Source organism: Sinocyclocheilus grahami, unplaced genomic scaffold (genome assembly GCF_001515645.1).
Source record: "Sinocyclocheilus grahami isolate Dianchi unplaced genomic scaffold, SAMN03320097.WGS_v1.1 scaffold747.1, whole genome shotgun sequence".
Classification (NCBI taxonomy): Eukaryota; Metazoa; Chordata; class Actinopteri; order Cypriniformes; family Cyprinidae; genus Sinocyclocheilus; species Sinocyclocheilus grahami.
Window position 1 is genome coordinate 1,339,725 of NW_015505926.1, and position 24,605 is coordinate 1,364,329.

A 24,605-nucleotide genomic window follows, 5' to 3' on the forward strand; every position below is an offset into this window, starting at 1 on the left:
GACCGTTTCGTGAACCTAGGAGTGGAGGTAATTCTGACTTTGCTATGACAATCTGGTGCTTCTGAATCAGCTACTGTTTTGTTATTAGTTTTAGTATTTGCTATTGACTGTTCAAATGCGGAGTTTTGCGCATCGTGTGCGTGTCCGTACGTACGTGCGCGCGTGTGTGACAGAGAGTGAGATCACAGTGGAGTCAGCTGTCTTAACCGTGGCTTTTGTACTGCACACATACCAGCTTCATCACTGTGTCTGTCACGCGACTCTGTTGCCCTTTCGGGCTCTGTCCTTACATTTATTTTGAAGGATGAAGCTCGCGATTATGGTAAGGGGCGTTACATTTCCGACGAGTGCTTGCGGTGTTCGGCCAATCACAATGCACTGGGTCAGCTGGCCAATCAGAGCAGACTGCACTTGTCGGAAGGAGGGACTTTGTAGAAAACTAAGCGTTTGAGAGAGGCGGGGCATAGAGGACCTACACTAATGTTCAGTATTTGAAAAATAATGTGTTTTTTGAACATTAAAGCATGTCAACATATTCTGTTACACCAAATACACAAAATAATGATCTTTAAAAAAAGCATCATATGACCCCTTTAATAATTTAGTCTCGTCCATGTCAGTCAACGCACGTTAACAACAGTACCACGACGCATGTGTGTTACATGGATTTTTATCGATGTTCTTACAACGTTTCTGGGCCTTGAATGCGGTAGTTCCATTACTGTCTATGGAGGGTCACAAAGCTGTGGGATTTCATCAAAAATATCTTAATTTGTGTCCCGAAGATCAACAAAGATCTTACGGGTTTGGAACGACATGATGGTGAGTAATTTATGATAGAATTTTCATTTTTGGGTGAACTAACCCTTTAAAGTTAGGGTTAAGGGTTAGTATTTGTTTCAGCATTATTTAGGCAATGAGCACTGTGATTGACATGACCAATGAAGTCTTTAGAATCCATTGCGGGGCAAGGTTTGTGCTTAACTGGGAAAAACATTATTATTATTTTTAGCTGCATGCATGAACAACTTAGCCAAAATATACTACAATAAATATATATTTTGTTTAAATAGTTAATTATAGTTAATATTTGCAAACAAGGTTAAGGGAAAAAACTATATACAGTACATTAATAGTTTATAATATAACAGTTTAGAAAAATAAACTGAATAATAGTAGAACTAGTCTTATGCAACAATGCTTCTAAAATAAATTCATCTTGTTTGAAAGATTTTTCAAAAGGCAAACAATACAAAAATACTGATAACAATTTTTTGAGGTGTGCAGAACTTTGTTAACGATGGGGTTAAAATTCTGCAGAAATCTGGAGAATCTGCTCATAGAGCACAATGGAAACAGCATCTCGGACCTGCACTCCAAATGTTCCCAGAACAATGCTGCAGAAGATAGGGTTCCCAAAGATGCCGTCAAACACGTTCCTTTCGCCGTGAATCTTGCGAGCGTTGATCTCGTTGAAGAGCTGCATCAGGACGAAGGTGTTGAAGATGATGGTGTAGTGTTCAGATGGGGGTGAGTGTAAGGGGGCGTAACGGCCATTGTCGATGTTGAAGATTTTCTCTCCTTGTTAGGATGAAAGAGAATACAAAATTAAACGGTTCTTAAAAGTTTTAAAGGTGCACTCAGCATGCACTCCTTTTTTCCCGTTTAGATCAGTTGCTTATGCTAGTATTGCTCTCACTCTCAGAACATCTGCTAAATGAATATGTAAGTATATGCCACTTATCGGAGACTATTATGTTAAGTCTGAATTGTAAGCTGCTACACTATTATTATTCATCTTATAAATAATGCAAAATAACACATATTGATCCTTGAACTCTCTGTACTACCGGCAAACAGCAGGGTGAAGATGATGACCAGCTGATAGACTCCATGACCCAGGATGTTCTTCATCATTGTGAGCGAGATGAGGGGGTTGTTGCGCCCGTAGGGTTTCCTAAGCAGCAGAGCTTCGGTGGGCGGCTCAGTGGCAAGAGCCAAAGAGGCAAATGTGTCCATGATCAGATTGACCCACAACATCTGTACTGCTTTTAGTGGAGAGTCCTACACACAAACACACAGAGATTGCAGATGAAGGTACTGAATTACGCTCTTGGCCAGTGAAGTGTGTGCAGTACCACCAGTCTCCAGCAGGAGGCTCAGTGGCTGGTTTAATTATAGCTTCCTTCCTTTTGCTATGAGCTTGAGAGGTGCAATGCAGTCAATTCTCCTAACCTGCATGGCACAGAGCTATCAGCGATCTAGAGTGGCCATCTCTCACTTACCGCAACGCTACAGGCTAAGACAAACGGCACTCATCTGAGGAGTAGATTTGGGGGGACGCAATGTTTGAAGTGAGTGAAATTCCCTTGCCCTCCCTAGTCTCAGCCTCAGACGTCAGGCCCACGGACCGTTGGCTAAACGTCTGACGCATATGGCACACAAAAGTGGAAACACTTCAGGCGTTTTGAAGTCATCATCGGATTGGTTGAATATACCGGATTTCCGGGAGACGTGTGTGTCGCGTTCTTTAACGTTCCGCCTGGAAACAAAGATGCCGTGACGCCAAACCCACTCATGAAAGAAGAAAGCCGTCGTGTTTACAACTGAGATAATGAGTGCTTTTCAGGATCAACTAAATGCTGGATTTTCAAAAGTATGTAAAAAATGGCCTCATGGGCGGGCCTTGGCCAATGAAAGCTGCCATGGATTCCAGACCTTCAGCCGTCAGTCTGAAGGTCTGGCTACGTGAGACTAGCCCTCCCTTATCAGTTGTTCCAAATAATTTGCATTTGTAAATTAAGTATTAAATGCTAAAGGAGCTCTAAGCAATAACAAGTCACGCAGGAAAACTTCTAAAGGAATATTCCAGGTCCAATACGTTAAAGGGTTAGTTCACCCAAAAATGAAAATTCTGTCATTAATTACTGTCGTTCCAAACCCGTAAGACCTCCGTTCATCTTCGGAACACAAATTAAGATATTTTTGATGAATTCTGAGAGCTCTCTGACCCTCCCATAGACAGCAACATAATTACCACGATCAAGGTCCAGAAACGTAGCAAGGAGATCGGTAAAATAATCCATGTGACATCAGGGGTTCAACCGTCATTTTACGAAGCTACGAGAACATGGAAGCTACGCAAACAGCGTATGCTATTCTGTGTCAGCTGCGCCTCGCGGATACATTGTTTTCGTTCAAATCAAAGCGTAAACAACGTAGAAAATGCATGATGCGTGGCGCAGCTGACACAGAATACCATACGCTGTTTGCGTTCAGTGGATACTCTCCAAAATGGCACCAGGGTGACGTGGAGGAGACGAATTGTTGAATAAAGTCGTTATTTTTGTTTTCTTTGAGTATAAAAATTATTCTCGTAGCTTCGTAAAATTACGGTTGAACCCCTGATGTCACATGGATTATTTTACCGATCTCCTTGCTACGTTTCTGGATCTTGATCGTGGTAATTACATTGCTGTCTATGGGAGGGTCAGAGAGCTCTCAGAATTCATCAAAATTATCTTAATTTGTGTTCCGAAGACGAACGGAGGTCTTAGGGGTTTAGAATGACATGAGGGTGAGTAATTAATGACAGAATTTTCATTTTTTGGGTGAACTATACCTTTAAGCTCAATTGACAGCACTTGTGGAATATTGTTGATTACCACAAAATTTATTTCAACGTGTCTCCCCCCCCCCCCCCCTCTTTATTCTAAAAAATAATCATATCTGGGCTACATTGAGGCACTCACAATGAGTGAATGAATGAGTCAACATTACAATACTCACTGTTTCATTAGTATAGCCATAAAATGTAAACAATGTGTTAACATGATTTTAATGTAAAAAAAAAATATTTACTAACCTTCTCTGTGTAAATTTATATCCAATTTTACAACTTAAATGACATGATAACCTGACACCTAAAACTCTAATATGACGAATATAAGATGACGAGCACCTAAAATTACACGTTTTAACAGAAAAATGGCTGCAAGTGTTTTTGTAAAAACATTAGCTTCACATTTCTGCTTTTAAAGGGGTGGTTCATAGCAATTTCACTTTTTAAACATTAGTTGGTGTGTAATGTTGCTGTTTGAGCATAAACAATATCTGCAAAGTTATGAAGCTGAAAGATCAATGCAAACAGTGTATCTAAAAGTATGAGACAACAACAAACAAAAAACATAGGCCTACCATTAAAAGCCGTGCTTGCACAGGTTCTGCACATTCTTCTATAATATCCTCTGCTTTTCAATCGGGCTCAAACTGATAAGCGAGATTAATGACGCAGTTGTTGACAATACAACCGGAGCACATGCCGCTGAGGTGAGGGGCGGGACGTTTAGACATGCACTAGAGGCGATTTAGCCAGTCATAACACACTGGGCTAGCTAACCAATCAGAGCCCATCGCCTATTTCTGAGAGAGGGGCTTCATAAAAGCAGGAAATGATCAGCGCATTTCTCAGAGAAGGGACAGAGCGGTGTGGAATAAAGGTAAATTATGTGAAGAATAATGCGTTTTTAAAAAAACTAAGCATTAACACATGTTAGACTGCACCCCAATTGTAAGTAGATCACCACAACCAAAATTTTTGAGGGACAATTAGAATTTTTTTTTGAGGTAAACAACACTGTACCAAAAATGCTGTCAATTGAGCTTAATTTAATCAAATAAATAAAAAAATACTCCATAAAAAAATAATAAATACATTTAAGTTGAAGCAATGAATTACTAAAACTAAAACTGAAATAAAATTAAAGTTAAATAAATACTATAATAGCATATTAAAAAAACTAAAATTACAGTGGTTCGTGTGTGTGTGCTACCTGTGTAATGCAGGCCCCGGTGAAAGCTACGATGACGGCCACTACATTGACAGTAAGCTGAAACTGCAGGAACTTGGAGATGCTGTCATACACATTTCTCCCCCACATGACAGCCTTCACAATGCTGGAGAAGTTATCATCGGTCAGGATGATGTCAGAAGCTTCTTTAGCTACATCAGTGCCTGCTATACCCTGGAGATGGCAAGAGAGAGAAAGAGCAAGAGATTTAGGCACTGTAATACATGCATCAAAATCAGATTCATTGGAGAAAAGTGGCTTTTATTCACCGGAGATCTTCCTGTGTTATATTATATACCCTTGTTGGGTGAACATGATATAAGTAGAGTTTCTAATAGATCAATATTCATCTCCTACCATTACTCATCTCTCAACTACCTCTTGGATGGAAGGACGAATAATATGAATAGATAAGAGGGAAGTGTTCATCAGATGTGCTTACCATCGCAAAGCCCACATCTGCCTTCTTGAGAGCCGGCCCGTCATTGGTCCCATCACCAGTTACGGCCACCACCTGTCTCTGCTCCAGCACAGTGCTGTCAATGATGCCTACACAATGGCATCATCACCCAGCAAACAATTACCAGCTAGCACATAAACCAAACACTGAATACAACTACTGTCACCACAGAACATGAATTCATCAGTCTGATACATTTTAATTGACTGTATGTTGCGCCCTACTGAGTGTCAAATTTACAATGTAAATACACTACTGCAGCGGTGGCGAACTCCGGTCCTGGAGAGCCGCAGCCCTGCAGAGTTCAGCTCTAACCCTAATTAAAACTCACCTGCCTGTAGCTTCCTAATAACCGTTCAGACCTTGATTAGCTTGTTCAGGTGTGTTTGATTAGGGTTGAAGCAAAACTCTGCAGGGCTGCGGCTCGCCAGGACCGACGTTCGCCACCCCTGCACTACTGCAACAGTCAACAATTTGGACACATTTTACTGAATTTCCATCACTGTTAAAAAAATGGTTTGTTTTTTTTGAAAGAAATACTTTTATTCAGCTAGGATGCATTAACTGATCAAAACGGACAGTAAATAAATGTATAATGTTACAAAAGATTTATATTTTAAATAAATACTGTTCTTTGGAACTTTTTATTCATCAAAGAATCCTGAAAAAAAATAAATCACGGTTTGCACAAAAATATTAAGTATATTGACATTTTTAAATATTAATATTTGCATTATTTCTTTCAATATTAATAATATTAAGTATAAAATATTGTTTCTTGAGCACCAAATCATCATATTGGCATGATTTCTGAAGGATCATGTGACACTGAAGACCGGAGTAATGGCTGCTGAAAATTCAGCTTTGCCATGACAGGAATAAATGCATCTTTAGTGAGCATAAGAGAACATTAAAAAATCTTACTGACTCCAAGCTTTTGAACAGTAGTGTAACTTTCTCATGGTCTTAAAACCTTATAATCTAGATGTCAGTTTGTTGTGATTTGTGTAAAGCTGCAGTCAAAGGGTAACAACTTTGAATCTATAAAATTTTGGACACTACATAATTCCCACACCATACATGGTAGGGTCCAGTAAGATTCAAGCGAATCTGAGTTTGAGAATGATGAGTAGAAAGAGTATTTTACCTTTTACGAGTGTGTGTTTGTCCGTGGGGGAGGAACGTGCAAGGACTCTGAGTTTAGGCCAAATCTTATCAATCCTCTCCTGCTCAATCTATAACACAATCACACACACATGCACGTACACAGAGCACGGACATTCATGATTCAGTTTAGTCTGTATTGGTTTGGCGCTGAGATGTCTGAGATTCAATTTTCACGAACCTCTCCTTTCTCATTCCTGATTCTTCGGTTGAAGTCTTTACCCTCCATGCACAGAAAGTCATCCCCGGGCTGAATGATGCCACACTTGGCAGCAATAGCTCGTGCTGTGTTGATGTTGTCGCCGGTGACCATGCGCACAGTGATGCCTGCCCTCTGACACTTGCGAATGGCTTCAGGGACCTGCGGGAGGAGCAGAGAAATGCTTGAAAAGAGAAAACTAATTCCAAGAATACAGGAAACATGTTCTCACTGCATACTGTACCTCAGGTCGAACGGGATCCTCGATCCCAACAACTGCGATGCAGGTCAGATTGGTGACAATTTCAGCTTCGTTATCCCATTCAGGCTCAGGGTCGCAGGGAAGATCACGATAACCAATGCAGATGGTTCGCAGGCCTTCACACGCCATGGGCTCGATCACTTTCTTCACCATCTCGTCTCGGTCCCGTGGCTTGAAGCTACGTGTTTCCCCATTGGCACCAAGTATCGAGGAACACCTGAGGTAGAAGAGAAAGCAGGAAGGACAAAAAGAGGTGTCTAATGACAACCAACAATGTTACGGTTTTAATTCCTACTGTAGATCTTGTTGTGGTTTACTAACTTTTTCAGAAGGATCTCAGACGCTCCTTTGCTGTAGAGCCGGAAACTTCCATCCGGCATCTGCACCACAGTGCTCATGGACTTGCGTACAGAGTTGAAAGTGTAGACTTTGTAGAGTTTCTCCTCTGGGATTTGCTCTCTCACAGGGACGTAGTCTCTCTTCAATTCCAGCAGGAAGCCCAGCAGACCGCACTCTGTCTTATTACCAACCTGCTTGGGCAGACCACCTTCCACATCCGGTGGCTGAAAGAGAATTGAAATGAAGCAAGAGACACGGAGGAGAGAAAATGAAAAGAACTGGACTGAAGACGTTTCTATTTATATTTGACAAGCCAGTACAACAGTAAATTCTTAATAGGCTAACAGAGCTTCTCTCCTGAAAAATAAATCTTACCAGCCAAAGCTGGCATGCTGTTCTCTCAGCCAGAACTGTAAAAAATGTTTGTAATTTTAGCAGTAATATACTGTAAAAATACTATGGTACTATCTGTTATTTGGTTAACAAGCAAGTTTACTTACTATATATGGTGAAAATCTTTAATAGGGGACAATTTAAGTAATGTTACAGTAAATTATATAATATATATAGTATATAATACAGGTACAAAACAGACAGAATAGGATGAAATATTAACATTATATCAATTAATGGAATATACCATCATTTGTTTTTTACAGTAAATTTAAGTTCATTCTGTAACCCTAAAATTGTGCTACCATATTTTTTATAGTAAAGTTCTGGCAAACCCTGCTTTGTGTTTTATATGTAAAATGAACAGATTACATCCAGGTAACTTGGTTCAGCTGGGAGTCCAGCTAGACCATCTGAAGACCATTTCAGCCAGGGCTTAACCAGCTCAAACTAGCTGGATATAAACTTTTCTATCATTTTTTTAAATTCATGATATCCAATCTCTTACCATGATCTTGGAGGTATAGGCGCAGTTGATAGATATGGCATTGACAATCATCTCTAGGGTGATGGGGTTGATCTGGCTGGGGTCTGGGATCTCACGGAAGTGCTGGTCGTTGAGGTAGGCCTGCACTACAGTCATGCGGTTGGTGGTGAGGGTGCCGGTCTTGTCAGAGCAGATGGCAGTGGCGTTGCCCATTGTCTCGCAAGCATCCAAGTGACGCACTAGGTTATTGTCCTTCATCATTTTCTGAATTAACAACAATAGAAGATTTGAGTGGTGAAAAACTGTGTTGACAAAAGCAAAACATGCTAAAAATAATACATGAAAAAACATCCAGAGAAAAATGTGTTTATTTTGTTCAAATTTGCTTATGTAGTCTGTTAGCTCTACAATACATTTCATTTGCTGTTTACACACACACACACACACACACACACACACACACAGTGCACCTGTTCTCTCTCACCTTAACTGAATAGGCCAGGGAGATGGTAACAGCAAGTGGAAGACCCTCAGGCACAGCTACCACTAGCACAGTCACACCGATGATAAAGAATTTGACAAAATACTGCACGTAGATGGGTGTGCACTCAGTCAACCAGATCCGCCCCTCCACCACAAACGTCTCAATCACAAAGTACAGCACCAGGATGATAACTGTAATGGCTGACATCACAAGACCTTCAAATAAAACAGTATAATAAAATAAATCTTCAGGATACTTGCAGATCCATCTATAGTCAGTCAATTGACTATAAATAACAAATAAAGTAAGGCATTATTACTTATCAAAATTACAGTACAATATCTGATTAATTTCTAATTATTTAATTTATTATGCAACATAAAAATAGGGGAATATTTCTGTCTTTTTTATGATAATTATTTGTGTGCATCAAAAACAATTGTGATTGTAAGTGAAAACATGTATGCTTAACATGTTACTTTTCATAAAAAGTTACAACATTACAAAGTTAAATTGGTTGGATATGTAACCTGAAGGTAGCACAAATTGCGAATATGGGTTACCATACTTGTCACAACACTTTCACTTTTTCACTTTCAGTTAATGCTTCTGCTTAGTTAACAGTGAGAAAATGTTGCACAAAAGTAACTTAACACATTGATTTTCATAACAAGTAGCAAATTCAATAGTCAGCACTTCTCAATAATGCAAAAATATGTCAAATTAAAATGTGTTACATTCCATGAAAATAACAATGTAACACAATCAGCTGGTACTTCCTCTGAGTTAATACTGAGAAAATGTAGCACAAAATCTAACACTTTACGTCCCATAAAAAAGTAACAGCAGTAAAAAAATATATAACTCTTAGTTATAGTTAGAAAATGTAGCACAAAATTTAACATGTTACTTCCCATAAAAGTAACAAAAGCACCAAAATATATAACAAAAGTAACATGTTACATTTCATAACAAGTAACAATGTAACACAACTAGCGAGGGCTTCCTCTTAGTTAACAGTTAGAAAATGTAGCACAAAATGTAACATGTTACTTCCCATAAAAGTAACAAAAGCACCAAAATATATAACAAAAGTAACGTGTTACTTTTCATAACAAGTAACAATGTAACACAATTAGCGAGGGCTTCCTCTCAGTTAACAGTGAGAAAATGTAGCACAAAATTTAACTCTACTTTCCATACGAAGTAACAAAGTAATACAACTAATCTGCACTTCCTCTCAACTAATTAAGAGAATATGTACCAAAAGTAAGACAATGTTACATTACATAAAAAGTAACAATGTAACATAATTAGCAAGTGTTTCAGTTAACAATGAGAAAATTTAGCACAAAAGGAATTTAACATGTTACTTTCCACTAAAAATCTAGCACAAATAGTTACTTTTTTAAGAAGTAATGGAACACTGTCACAGTAACATTTTGCTTCAAGTAACATTCTTCAACACTGAATATAGCTTTGTATGTGGATTAAAAAAAAAAAGACAATAGGATCAGCACAGCAGAGTGTAAGTGTGTCAGAGTGAGGTGATTTATCTTTCCATATGACATCACCTCGTAATTGGCCACATGAAGTCCCACGCACCTGCTTTGCCAATCTGTACAGCCAGTTTGGTGAGTTTGCCCTGCAGTACAGACTTCTCCTTCTTGGGCACGTTGGATTTTTTCTTCTCTCTCTCCTCCACTTCTCCACCCTCCGCACTCTTCAGAGGCTGCATCTCCATGGCAACGGCTCCATCCTGCTTTTTGGCTGGTGGGTGGGACATGAGTTAGCATCACTACATAAGGACAACAAATCTGTCGTGTAACAATTCAGAGGCATCGTGAAAGGCCTCCGGCATGAACGAGACTCATTCAAAGCTCTGAATACCTTCATGCCTCACACTGAATATTTACGCCCAAAGTGGTATACACACATACACTGGACACACAACGAAGGAAAGCAAGACAAATGTGAACACGCACAGCATAAACATTGACGTCGGTTAGAGTCGGACCACAACAAGTTCTCGAGTTCGACAGAGCTGGCACTATTCAGCAAAATGTGTTTGGGTGCTTTTTCTCGACACCCGAAACAATGAACTACGGTTACAATGTACTATGCAAGGAAGTGGTCGTCATGTATGCCGTTGAGCAACCGAGTGTGATGTTACACAAAGAGTGTGTTTCTGCCTCTTTATGTATGTGGTTGTGTGCATACATGGTATTAGCAATTATATTTCCTGTTGCTATCCTCAAATAGCAACAGCGTAACTAAGGAGCCCACATAAATGTTCCACAACAAGAAAATAATTAACCCCTCATTCTCTCCATTCATCTACTCTACTATCCCTGTGGTACCTTTATTCTGATTGGACTCCACAGCTGCCTCTGGCTGCTTGCCTGTGAGAGAGAAAGACAGCGAAAGAGACAGAGAGAGAGATAGAGATAGAGGGGGAACAAGGGAATAAAAAGCGACAGACAGAGACAGAATGAGAGACAGGGCACACAGTGTTCTTGAGTGGGGAAAATGAGAGTGCACAGAACTATGGAAACAGACACACAAGTGCAGACACACAAGTGCAACACATTGAGCTGAGCTCTTAAACTATGACATGTTAAACCTGTGAATGCGCTCCGCCACAATTCTGGGCTAATCCGACTCTGTTTAGTGCTTATTGTAGTCACTTCATCTATGCTGAAGGTGATCTGTAACTCCAGTGGACTTAAAACAACAGGGCTGTGGATTACGTACCATTGGTGATGCCACTCGGTTTGGCCATAGTTGTTAGTGAGTAACTACTGTCCTCTGATTGGATAGCAAAACAAAGGGATAGTGCAGGTGTGGAGGAAGGGGATCGTGGGAAATTGTTAGGATTGGGTGGTGGTAGAAGTAAGAAAAAAGACAAATTAATGATGAACATGTGGTATTAAGGGAAACTGAAAAAAGCCAAAACTGCATGTACGTAGGTTGTTAATATGAAATTACAAGTACTGACAGTACTTCATCAGTGAGATGTTCCTGCAAGATTATTCTGTTTCATGTAAAAGATTGTTTTCTAATTCTTGTGTAACAGTTATTTGAGCTATCAACATTCTAGTTAAATTAGTAAATTAGTAATCTAGTTAATTAAGCGTGATTAATTATCAGCAAAGATTCACAAGCTACAGAATGTAACTGAACGGAGGGATCTTAAGATGTGTTTTAACTACATTGCACTTTTAGTGTCCTAAAATACAGCACTCATGGGGCAAGATACTGAAAAACTGTTAAATACAGAGCAACGGACAGAGATATACAGTAGATCAATCATTTAAAAAATACTATAGAAAGAATAAAAGCTAACATCTAGTGTGAATCTACTTTGTTAAGCAAACAATATATTGATCTACTCAGTGAGTTACTCTTATATAATGTCTATGAATTACCACCATTTGGGGGCTTTGCTCAGCAAATATTTATATAATAGTTAACTAAAACTAAAGCTGAAACTAAAATAATAATTAAAAAAAATGTTACTTGAAATAAAATAAATGTTAACTGAAATAAAAGAATATGATAAAACCTTTTTTTAAGCTAGTTGCCAAGGCAACATTTATCGTTTTAATTAAGTCTAATTCATTTATTTTTAATTTAGTTCAACTAAAACTGAAATATAAATATATATTAAAACTATATACACATATTTAAAAAAAACTACTAAAAATGACAAAAACAACAAAATAACTAAAATGTTATTGTGATTAATCAACACATTGAGTAATTATTGTATTAATTTATTGATAGCCATAATTGTTATACATGTAGTTTTTATGGCCTCCTGTTAATTGAATATTCAACATAGAATATTTGTATTTAAAAAATTCACACTGCAGGACTGCAAAAATCTTTGAAGGGTGAAAAAAACGAAATATACACTATCCCTCATGCATTCATATAGATTTTAACTTCAAATCTTAAATAGTGAATAAAAAAGTGTTGTTGACATTATTTGTCATACTGTATGTGCATTCTACTAATCTACAATTATGGGTATCAGAAAAGATGTATAAATATTCCAAATCACTTTCGCAAAAGCGAAAACGACAATTGTGAGGCAGTTTTAAGTCCGTTCGGTGGCTGATGACACATGTAGAGCGATTCAGTGGGACAGTAACAGAACATGGCGCCACTTCATCCTTCATCCACCCACATCCAACCTTTGCCCTCCCTCTCTCCATTTCTCTCTTTCGCTCCCTTTCTCTGAATAATTAATCAGCCTCCTCCAATATAACTCCTAATCCTTCTCTATTCCCTTCACTCCAGTCTCCTCTCTGTTGGCTGCAGGTTAAATTACCCATGACATGGGCCATAAAGTTTGCAGAAGTGGAACTCTGCTTGTCTCTCTTGCTCGTCTTACCATTCATAAATATTCCTGCAGGCTCCGAGCCCACTGGTTCTCCATTCATATCCAACCCATTTCTCTCTTATGCAAGGATCTCCCACCCCCTCTCTCTCCATTCTCCACTGTCTGGTAGTGCTACTCACAACGTGTGCAGTCATTCTCACTACATCCTACACTAGCCTCAGCATTTTCTCTGAGTATTACGGTGTGTCTTGGTTGGCGTTTGATGCTCTTCCTTCTTACACCTACCTTTCTTCTCTTTCTTCTCCTCCTCCCCTTCCCCGGCTCCCAGCAGAGTGAATATGATGCCACTCTGAGAGTTGACTCCAACTGCGGTCACCAGCATCCTGCCTGATCCCTCCATCACATGGGTACCTGAGAAAGAAAGATTGAGAGAGAGATAGACAGATTTAGGAAAAGGCACAATGTAGACGAATGATTGATATTTAATTGCAGCAGAATTCTACAAATGTTGTCCCAACTAGCCTCATAGAACTAGTTTAAATAAATGATTTCCTATTGAACAATGTGGCTGATTTGTGACCTCCCAGCATGCACTGCACCATCAATAAATTATGTTCTACCCTTCTGTTTCAAAGATTGTCACTTCATATTAAGAGTCAATCTAAAACTACATGTAAGATTAAAATCATGCCCTTTATATTTATGCCAGGAAATACATTTATAATGTCTAAAAAAAACAACACATTAAAATCATTTTAATTATCTTGTAAATTTACCTAGAACTTAGTAATAATGTTTTATGTACATGTAAAACTTTTTTCAAAGCTCAAGCTCATTTTAAAAGAATGGAACACATTTCTATAATAATAACAATATCTAAATGACAACACTAGTTTAATTTAAGAAAAAAGAAAATGACCACTTTTCCAAAGTTCAAGTTTGCTTTAGAAAAAACCCATACAATTAAAAAAATTATTAATCTATAATTGCCTTGACAAGAATCTACTGACTGAATAAGACATATTACATTTAGTGCACAAATTCAAAGTAGCATCACCGAAGACAGTTATTACGACAGTTGTTGCAGTTCATATTTCTGTGATTATTTTCACATTTTCTCAACTATTCATTTAGACATTGACTATTTATCTACAAACATAGACAGCCTGGCCTGTTGCAGTACACCATTAGCATTTGACTCCAGACATGCACAACAAAAGCCTCCATACATCAACTTCACAAAAATATCATTGGGATATTATTCAATAATATCATCAGTAGAGTAGGACAGCCTCATAAAGAGAATGGAGTTATCATCCCAAGTGTCTAAGAATAGCATGGAGGAAGGGAGAGGGCATGCACCAGTGCTCACAGCAGGAAACAGAGATTCTCAGATCTAATTAACAACATCTGGATGCCACTGCAGCATCTCAGTTATTCTGACACACAGAATGCGGACGCTCTGAGTGCTTTGTGCTGCTGACTGACAGCTGACGGAGCGCAGCCGAGAGGAGAATACAAAACTACTTTAGACATTTTCAAGAAAGGTTGACCAGTCTCTTAAGGAAAGTTATGGGCATCAACCTTTAACAATGATTTTACTTTAATTCACAGCAAGTTTTTTGCTACTAGCCTAAAGGCCTATTCACACTAAGAATGATACCTATACAGATAACAATATTAGCATTCACACCTACAGAAAATAATGTTCTGTTTATTATAAGTGCTGCAGTTACTGTATGTTGTCTGTCACTTTAAATGCTCAAGTTCTTTAAAGTCAGTGGATTCTGACTGACTTTCAATGTTTATATTGTTCATGAGCAGGAAAAAATGTCCTTAAAATGATTCCAAGGATTGATATTGTTATAGCTTGGTTATGGACTTTTAAACAATTATCTAGGCATTAGGCAATTATTAAAACTTTCTAGGTATAATTATTGTTATCATCTCTGTGTGAACAGGCCTTAAGACTTTATTTAGAATCTTAAAGGTACGATCAGCAATTTTAGCTGCTTCGCTAACTTAAGATATTTTGTTAACTTCCACCACACTGACCGCTTTCTAAACTCCTCCCTCCAAAGTCATGTCCACAAATCCAAATTTAATTTTTTTTTCCCGCAGACATAAAGCATTTATGATTGGCTCAGATAATGTGGGTCACTCCCTCCAGGTGGAGTTTGGAAGCTCATTGCACCACTGAGTTACAATTAAAGTTAAAATTCATTGTTAAATTAAATAGGCTTACACCAGAGAATTTCAGACATATGGGATGCTTAATTCCTTACCTAATTTTGTGGATCAAAGAAATATCTCTTGCTTAAAGGTCGCAAGAGATTGTTTGACTGACGATATTTAAAAATAAATCAAAAATCTCATTAAAATGTACATCAGTAATGGTACAGTAACTTTATTAAGAATTTTTAAATGTAAATCAAAAATTGCATCTAATTAAAATGTACATCAGTAATGGTGCAGTAACTTTACTTTGAGACCTCATTGAAACTAGGGCTACACAATATTGGAAAAACAACTGACATTACCAGTATTTTATTTTTCTGTGATATACAGGCAGACATTTTTACTAGACAACTAGGTACAGTATATTTGGAAAGAAGTATTCATTCTAGAACATTGATTTTGTTAGGCATTGCAGAACATAAAAACAATTTTTAAAAGCTAAAAAATAACTTTTTTGTGTGTGAAGTATCTGTTCAAATCCTCTTTCATAACTTCTTTCAATGACCATAAAGTGAACAGTTAAAAAACTCTGTCCACTTGTTTTCATAGGCCATATACCCACTACACATTCAATAATACTATAAAATAATAACAATTATTATTTAATAGGGAAACGCTTTATTTTAAGGTGTCCTTGTTACACATTACATGTACTTACTATTATAATAACAATAAATTATGCATAATTACTCTAATTACTCTAATATAACTCTAAGCCAAACCCTAATCCTAACCCTAACCATATAGTAAGTACATGTAGTTAATTAATATTACTCAGTACTTATAAATGTATAAAATAAAGTGTAACCCTTAATTGAGATTATTAAATAAAATATTAAACAATATAATTATATTGTACTATAAAATAAAAAAAAACATGTAATAAAATAACTTATAGCACAATTGTAAACTTATAATAGTTACTATTTTCAACTTAATTTCTTCATTTTCAGATGTTAAAGCTTTCATTTTGACTGAACGCAGGCAAATAAATAAATGTGCTGTGAGTTTTAGAGTGAAGCACAACACTGTATTCATAAAGTGCATTAGGTTTCAGGTTTCAGGTTCTCAGAGCAGCTTTACTGTGAACCGAAACACATAGAAACTGTAATCATTTTGAAACCACCATTACATATGGTCTAGCAATCTACTGTATGATCCACACATGTACGCATGCTTACCAGAGAGAAGCATGGGGTCCTTGTCGGCCGACTTCCGCACATGATCTGATTCACCGGTTAAAGAGCTCTCGTCGATTTGCAGGTCATTTCCCTGAATCAGGACCCCATCAGCAGGTAGGAGGTCACCTGAGAGAGGAAACAAAAGTGGGACAAATAAATATCCCGTGATCAGTAGAGCATCCTTAATATGCCAAAAAGCCTTCACTGTTCCTACCAGTAATGCTATATTGCACAGAGTACATTATCAACAAATGAGTTCCCATCGTGATTTGTGGAAATGTGGACATTACTCTAAAAATACCCCTGTGTTATTCCACACCTTCCTCATATTAGATGAGTTAAGCATTTAATCTCAGCATTTAAACCATTCTCCAGCCTCAGCAGAACAGAAAACTGACCGTATTTGACCTGGGCCATGTCCCCAACCACCATCTCGGCGACGGGGATCTGGATGACGTTTCCATTGCGCACCACAGCGAATCGCTGCTCCAGCTCGATGCGGCTCTGCAGTCCCCGGAACTGTTTCTCTTTACTCCAGTCGTTGAAAGCCGTCACCAGCACCACGCAAATGACGGAGAGTAGGATGGCCGCACCTTCGATCCATCCTGCCTCTGCCTCCCCCTCATCTTCAGCTCCTCCTGACACATTTCCACAACCTGCAGAGGTTAGAAGTTCATTATTACATGGGCATCTGGAATACTTGATTCTGATTGATCAATTGCAGTTGATGCTTTTTGTTGGGAGCAATGCTTTCCAGATGAAGCGCTCTTTGACAGACTTCTTGGAGACATACGTGTGCTATCTGGGACTTGGTCCCCAGCTGAGATGACTTTTAATGGGCAGGCTTTTTGGTGCCTGATTAGAAATTATAGAGCATGTATTTATTCTTAAACATCAAAATATTCTAATTAATGTCATTTAAACATCACATCAATGGCATTAAACACATTATATTACATAAGCAAAAATATTCTTTCAAATTCTTTGTTTTCAGTTTGCAAGCTAACAAGCATAGCACAATCTGGTTAAGGAAAGCTCTTTTGATTAGCTAGACTAAGATATCATGATAACACTTATTTTGCAGATACTGAGATAAGCATTTCTTTAATGTCTTTCGATTTGCTCTGTGGTCTCTTTCTTGTTTCATACCAATTCAAGTTTGCCATCTTGCAACTCAGAATGATTAGCCGACTGACAAGCTTGTATGCTTCATTATTTATTTTAATAGCTACACACAATTTTAAAGTTTGGGAAAATATTCTTAAAGGAATTATTATTTTAATTTGAGCAATTAAATTGACATTTAAATTGATTAAACTGACATTAAAAGTAATATATAATGTTCTGAATCAAAAGACCTTAAAGAAATGCTAATGTCAATGTCTGAGAAAATGCAGTGTTATCATGATATCTTAAAGAATCTGAAAAAAAAATTAACAAAATATTTCCACAAATACAAACCCGATTCCAAAAAAGTTGGGACACTCTACAAATTGTGAATAAAAACAGAATGCAATGTGGAAGTTTCAAATTTCAATATTTTATTCAGAATACAACATAGATGACATATCAAATGTTTAAACTGAGAAAATGTATCATTTTAAGGGAAAAATAAGTTGATTTTAAATTTCATGGCATCAACACATCTCAAAAAAGTTGGGACAAGGCAATTTGTACAGTGTCCCAACTTTTTTGGAATTGGGTTTGTATATGAAACAGCTAATTTTCAACATAAATAATACTAAGAAATGTTTCTTGAGCACAAACATTGCTGCCTTTACTGTATTATTGATTAAATGCAGCCTAGGGTGAACATAAAATACTTTTAAAAACACACAAAAAAATTTTTGAATGGTAGTGTATGATGAGCATAAAACAGTAGATGATTAGATGCTCAGCAGTCCCCAGTTAAAGCAAGAAAACAAAAATATCACTTTGAATAACAACAAACTGGTAAGAGACAAAAAAATGGAATAAAAAAACCCCCTTTAAAATAGCAGAAGATTTTACATTGCAGCTAAATATGTTATAGAAAAAGTTATTTGGACTGCAGATTAATATTAATATATGAATTAATGTTGTAATACTGTTGCAGTGTTTGTCTTGCTGGAAGATACAAGAGAAAATTAGAAAAAAAAACATTCAAATCAGTATTAAATGTTAGTAAATAGCCATGTAATTAATAGAATAATGTGCAGTAAGGCTGGTGATATTTAAAAAATGGACCCTTTCAGAAATCGGTTCACCCTGCCAGAGTTTATTTTCAATAATCCAGAGTGACATTTAGGTTATGCAGCACTCAAAATTGTATAAAACTTTCAGAATATTTAACTGTTTATTTTTCCCCAGCATCCCTAAACTGCTTTTCTCCTTCTCTGCATTCCTGCTTGACATCCTCATTTCTCACTCCATTTTCTCACCTTCATTCTCACCTTTTTCCTCCCACACTCCCTTGATTCAGTTCTCTCTGTCTTCCCTCCCACTCTCTATCCATAATTCCCTCCTCCCTCGACCCACACCATCCCTTTAACTCCCTATGACCTTAGTGTTGCTAGCGTCGTGCTCTACTGTTTCAGCTACAGAACAGATATTTAAAAAATTCAAGGTTTCAGAAAAGGCTTTCAAAATGTCACATCAAAGTCAACATATTAACTACTGTAGCATTTTATAGGCCAATTGTTACAGGAAAGATGCAGCCTAACTCATGTGTAAAAAGTTAACTTTCTGTTTACAAGGTTAATAATAAGGTGGTTTAGGTAAGAGTTATGCAAATATTAAACTGAACTAGTGAAGCCATTTGTAGTTAAAGAAAATTTTAAAATGCTGTTCCAAAAGTCACCATTATATTTGTGCCTTTTTACCAAATAAGTAAAAAAAAAAAAAAAAAAAGTAGAGAATCATGGTAGGTTTTTTTTCTAGTCTTTCACCAGTCCAATTTGGACCAAGCCAATACTTACAGCTTGGAAAAATTGTATATGAATAAAGTTCACAGATTCCGACAGTGAACAACTCCAATACCATTTCACACAAAATTGCACACACACACTCACACACACACACGCACGCACACAGACACACACACACACAATCTTTAAATCCACCATGGAGCTAACTGACACCTTTAATAGCATATGCACTGCTTCCCTTTCCTATTATCACCACACATTCAAACAACACATTTAGCCATCTTACAATCTCAAAGATTCTAATGAGGGTCACTAAGATGAGATGAATAACACAATATATTGCATGTGTGTACGATACAATAAAACATAACTAACTGACCATAATGACCCAAGCGTATTAGAATGTGTCGATTTGTTAAAGCAGATTGTTCCAAAGTAAGAAGTGATGCGAGTCGGCCTGAGCCACATATATTGAATTTCTGATGTAAATAATTAATCGCATGTTTCTGCTCATTTCAAAGGGCTCCTATACAGAACGAGAGGCTGAGAGAAGACAGGAAGGATGAAGAGAAATGGATATGAAGACACGAGACACACTGTGTTTAATGTGCCCAGTGCCCCCCTTTCCCCAGCCATCTATGTCTTTCAGTCTTTCTCTTACTCTCGCTTTCAGTCTTTCATAGATTGGTGCAGTTTCCATGGTGATGAGGACATCAAGCACAAATCGTGCTGCTCTTCAACTTCCTGTCTTCGGGCACCTTTTCGCCCAGCTACAGATGATGTCATTGATTCGGTGTGGTCCGAGTGAGCCTTATAATAGATTTTTGATTGGTCTGCTGTGGAAGCTGTTTTTGCAGACAGTGAGTCTTTCAGAGCCTGAGAGAAAATTCATGATGTTTTCAGTCAGTGTTGAAGTCAGTGGAGTCACCCGGAGTGAAACCCAGCATTACAGCTGAGCTGAATGAGGCACTATTGACGTCAGTCTATGAGTGTGCAGTGAACATACTTTAGGGACGGATAAGGACAGGACAATCCAACCAGAAAATACTTTAAGTGGACAAAGGAGGAATGTATGGGCTGGTATGTATACCGCCACTGAGTCAGAGCATCAGGTCAACTGTTGGCAAGAGCTCCTGCGGTTATACTGTACACTGATCACAGTCACTCCATACCAGCACTCAGCACTGACCTTGCCATTACCATTACTGAATGCATGATTATACAACACTCTACGTGAGAAGTGGACGTATGAATGAAAGACAAATAGAGAGAGAGAGAGTCAGGAAAGACAGAAGATGAATGAAGATGACAAAGTCATGCTATCTGAAGAAGGTGTTAAAGGGACAGTGCACCTAAAAATAATAACACTTCAGTAACACTTTACAACATTAGTTAACATGGACTTACAATAAACAATTCTTCTGCAGCATTTATCTGTAAATCTGTCATTTACTTATCATCATGTTGTTCAAAACCTGTATTACTTTATGTCTTTCTGATATTTTGCAGAGAAATTTAGTATAAACTCTTTTATTTATTTATTTATATATTCATTTTAAATTTGATAAGAAGTCAAATGAATGGGGACCTTTCAAGCTTCAACAAGGACACAAAGGAACCATAAAAGTATCATAAAGTGATCTATACAAATCATGCACTGTATTCCAAGTCTTTTGAAATCATATGATTTTCAATTATTCATTGAAAATATTCCTAGCTCTACTTGACACATTCATGAGAAAAGCTAATGTCTGATTTGAGAAGTAATGGGTTTTTAAACAGACCTTTTCAGTGAATTGACTGATCGATTGAACTGATTCGTTCATGAATCAGACTAAATTAGCTGACTCACTAACTGGTTCCAGCAATAAACAGATCACCAGAGAGATAAACAAAATGAAATTTAAGTGATTATTCACTGAAAATCTCACCTAGATCTCCTTAGCACAATTATGAGAGAAGCAATCCGATTTGTGAAGGAACTTTCTTCCTGAGTCAGATCTTTTCAGTAAACTGAATGATCCAAATGATTCGGACTGATCAAGTACACAAAATCAGTCTAAATGATTTGATCATGATCGCTAGAGGAGATTTTGGTCTGTTCCTCACAAAGCTGTTGTATGATTTCAGAATATTGTACAGCAAACATCATAAGGACCACTTTTATGATACTTATTTTTGAAGCTTTAAAGTTCCAGTCTGTAGATAATCTATCTGCATGGAAAAGAGCGATCAGCACATCTTCAAAACGTCTACTTTTGTGTTCAACAGAAGAAAGTAAGTTATGCAGGTTTGGAACAACAGGAGGCTGAGTAAATGAAGACCGGTTTTCCATTTATGGATGAACTGTCCCTTTAAGAAAAACTGCTGAGTAGCCATGCCCGCATCCATTCGCTTTAAAGAATCTCTTGCTTTTCAAACACCCCACCTCCTTCTCCCCCCACCCCACTCACTCACTCACTCACTCACTCTCTCTTTCTCTCTCTTTCTCTCTCTCTCTCTCTCTCTCTCTCCCCTTGGTGTGTCCTTGACAATGCGGCAAGCTGTACTAGAATTCCTTCTCTCTCCTTCCGTTCCTTCCTAACCTCCTTCTCTCTCTTTCTCTTTTTCATTCTCTTTCCACCCTCCACCCCCATTGCTCTCGGATCTCCATGCCCTGCTGCTGCAGAACAGGTATCTGTGTATGTTCAGGCTGATAGATTGATACGTGCACGCCCTGCTCTGAAAACAGTGTTTATAGCAGCAGGCTGAGATGTTTGGATCTGCGGTCCGCACTCCGAAGCTCGGCTGAAACGCATTGCTGGAGAGGAGGGAGAGACACTAATGGACTTCCATTTTCAGGGCCTCATCTTCACAGTGTCAGCTTTATTCAGCGTCACTTCATCTCCGCCCCCTCTGGTTTCCTCTCCTCTCCCGTTGTCTCTGCTTTGTCATGGCCATGTAACAGGATTAATTCTGCTTCCACTTGCACTTAGAGGCAAACTCCACTTATTGTATGACTATTAGCATCAGGAGCATCAGGTTTTGTTATCACCTGTCAACAGAGCAGTTCCTGATGACAGCTGTTAGCTATCTCCATGCATAAAGCTAGTCTGAAAGCTTTCACGTCTTCTCAACCATGACAACAGTGGAGGTGTGGAGGTTTTGAAACCTTTTGTATTGGTTCATTTTAGGTCTATCTTGTGAAAGGGATTTTACACAGCAGGGCAGCATCTGATATTCTAACTACCACATATATAAATGCTTACTTAAAGGGATAGTTCTCTCAAAAAGGATATTTCTGTCATCATTTACTCACCTTCATGTCTTTCCAAAACACAAATGAAGACATTTTTAATGAAACCTGAGAGATTTATCTTCCTCCATTGAGAGTCCACGAAACCAAAACGTTCACTGTACAAAAAATTCATGAAGACATCTTACAAGAAATCCATATGAACCAAGTGCTTTAATCAAAGTTTTTTGAAAAGACGAAATTGCTTTATATGATGTACAGATTTAATTGAACTTTTATTCACATATAAACATTGATTTAGGCACATTGAGCTCATCAAATACGGTAAACACAGAAGCTCAATCATACTTTCTTGACACATGAAAACCAAACCTCATTGGTTTCCACGCATCAAGCAAGCATGTTTGAACATCCATTCACCATAATTGATGTGCTTTATGTTCCTGCTCTATGTAAATCTGTTCATCATATAAAGCAATTGCGTCTCTAGATTCATATGGATTTACAATGTTTTTATGAACTGTCAATGTTTTGGTGTATTCAGCTTGGAGGGACAGAAATCTCTCAGATTTCATTAAAATATATTCCTTTGTCTTTTAGAAGATGAACAATTGTCTTAGGGGTTTGGAACGACAGGGGGTGGGTAGTTAATGACAGAATTTTCATTTTTGGGTGAACTTACCCTTTAAGAGAAATATCTTTAAAAAACATCCTTTCATCAATAAGATTCTTGTACTTTTTTCAGTCTTTCTGAATTTTTTATTTTTTTTAAAGTAGTAGTAATAAGCCTATTTAATATTTGATGGCACTTTTTACTTTCTGCTCTCTCTTCAATAGGATGAAGTTCACAAGACTCACACAAAAACATGGATACTTGCTTAATGGCACTGATGGTGGGAATTTGATCATTTTGGGGCAAAAATTAGCAAATCAAAATTGTAATATGCTTTACACTTTTAATCTGCTACCAAACTATGGTCTACCAATCGCTTCGGGAAATATTTTAAGGCTTATTCACTACTGAAGACGCAAATGCTTTAAGCTATGCAAGCTCAATTTCATGCATCACTGTGTTCCAAAATGTTTTAGATTGCAATGGACTCTATGCACCATCGCGTCCACATTTAGCCTCACTGGTCACTGGAAACCAGAGTTTGGAAACTAAGAAAATTAAGCACAAAATTAAATCTTGAGGATGGGTCAAAATCAACATATTTCTTATTTTAATGAATTTGTAATGAACATATTTTTCCAATTATGCCAATTATACCAAGCTATAAAATATTTCATTAGGTAGAAATTGTGAACAAAAAATATTAGAAAGATATGGGGTCTTTGATTATTGTTGTGGACAATGGGTCAGCCTAATCATAACACAACACAACTATGCATTGCATTCTCAGTGTGGCCACAAGGGACGCTATAATGAGCATCATCTTAAAGGGGTCATATGATGCTATTTTAAAGATCATTATTTTGTGTATTTGGTGTAACAGGATATGTTGACATGCTTTAATGTTAAAAAAACACAATATTTTTCAAATCCTGTACATTATTGTAGGTCCTCTATGCCCCGCCTCTCTCAAACATGTCGTTTTCAACAAATCCCCCTCTTTTGACAAGCGCAGTCTGCTCTGATTGGCCAGCTGAACCAGTGCATTGTGATTGGCCGAACACCACAAGCACGCGTCAGAAATGTAACGCCCCTTACCATAATCACGAGCTTCAGCTTTCAAAGTAAATATCAAGACAGTTAATAATGTCGTTAGTTTTACCATCAGTTCAAGCCCGAAAGGGCAACAGAGTTGCATGATAGACACTGTTTCAGAAGCGCCAGATTGTCATAGCAAAGTCGGAATTGACCCTTTTTTTTGAATAGCCTTTGTGCACAGCCAGCCTTGTACTCTTCTAGGTTAAAAAAAACTGTCGTCCATAAAATGCATTGCACAAATTCGAACATTTGGGTTGTGCTGTTCTGTTGTAAATAAATCTTAACCAATGATTCCTAATTGCATCTACTTCCAGAAAAGCCCAAATAAAGTGCTTTTGCTTTCGCACT

General features: G+C 37.7%; 1 protein-coding gene across 7 annotated transcripts in view; it reads right to left on the minus strand.

Annotated features, from left to right (window-relative positions):
• The window catches only part of LOC107560942 (plasma membrane calcium-transporting ATPase 3-like), a 53,358-nt gene that overhangs the window by 23,361 nt on the left and 5,392 nt on the right, over positions 1–24,605 (minus strand). For 3 of the 7 annotated variants that reach the window (XM_016245249.1, XM_016245254.1, XM_016245253.1), the window contains exons 2-17: positions 16,804–17,061; positions 16,406–16,531; positions 13,272–13,397; positions 11,393–11,446; positions 10,999–11,040; positions 10,244–10,408; positions 8,639–8,853; positions 8,176–8,418; positions 7,257–7,498; positions 6,918–7,152; positions 6,656–6,835; positions 6,458–6,545; positions 5,293–5,399; positions 4,833–5,024; positions 1,851–2,064; positions 1,370–1,581 (exon numbers count right to left, since the gene is read on the minus strand). In XM_016245249.1, coding sequence (XP_016100735.1) covers positions 1,370–1,581; positions 1,851–2,064; positions 4,833–5,024; positions 5,293–5,399; positions 6,458–6,545; positions 6,656–6,835; positions 6,918–7,152; positions 7,257–7,498; positions 8,176–8,418; positions 8,639–8,853; positions 10,244–10,408; positions 10,999–11,040; positions 11,393–11,446; positions 13,272–13,397; positions 16,406–16,531; positions 16,804–17,061 — 2,699 coding nt within the window. The remainder of the gene's footprint in view (positions 1–1,369; positions 1,582–1,850; positions 2,065–4,832; positions 5,025–5,292; positions 5,400–6,457; positions 6,546–6,655; positions 6,836–6,917; positions 7,153–7,256; positions 7,499–8,175; positions 8,419–8,638; positions 8,854–10,243; positions 10,409–10,998; positions 11,041–11,392; positions 11,447–13,271; positions 13,398–16,405; positions 16,532–16,803; positions 17,062–24,605) is intronic. The other 4 variants (XM_016245250.1, XM_016245256.1, XM_016245255.1 and 1 more) reach the window with 2 other exon arrangements.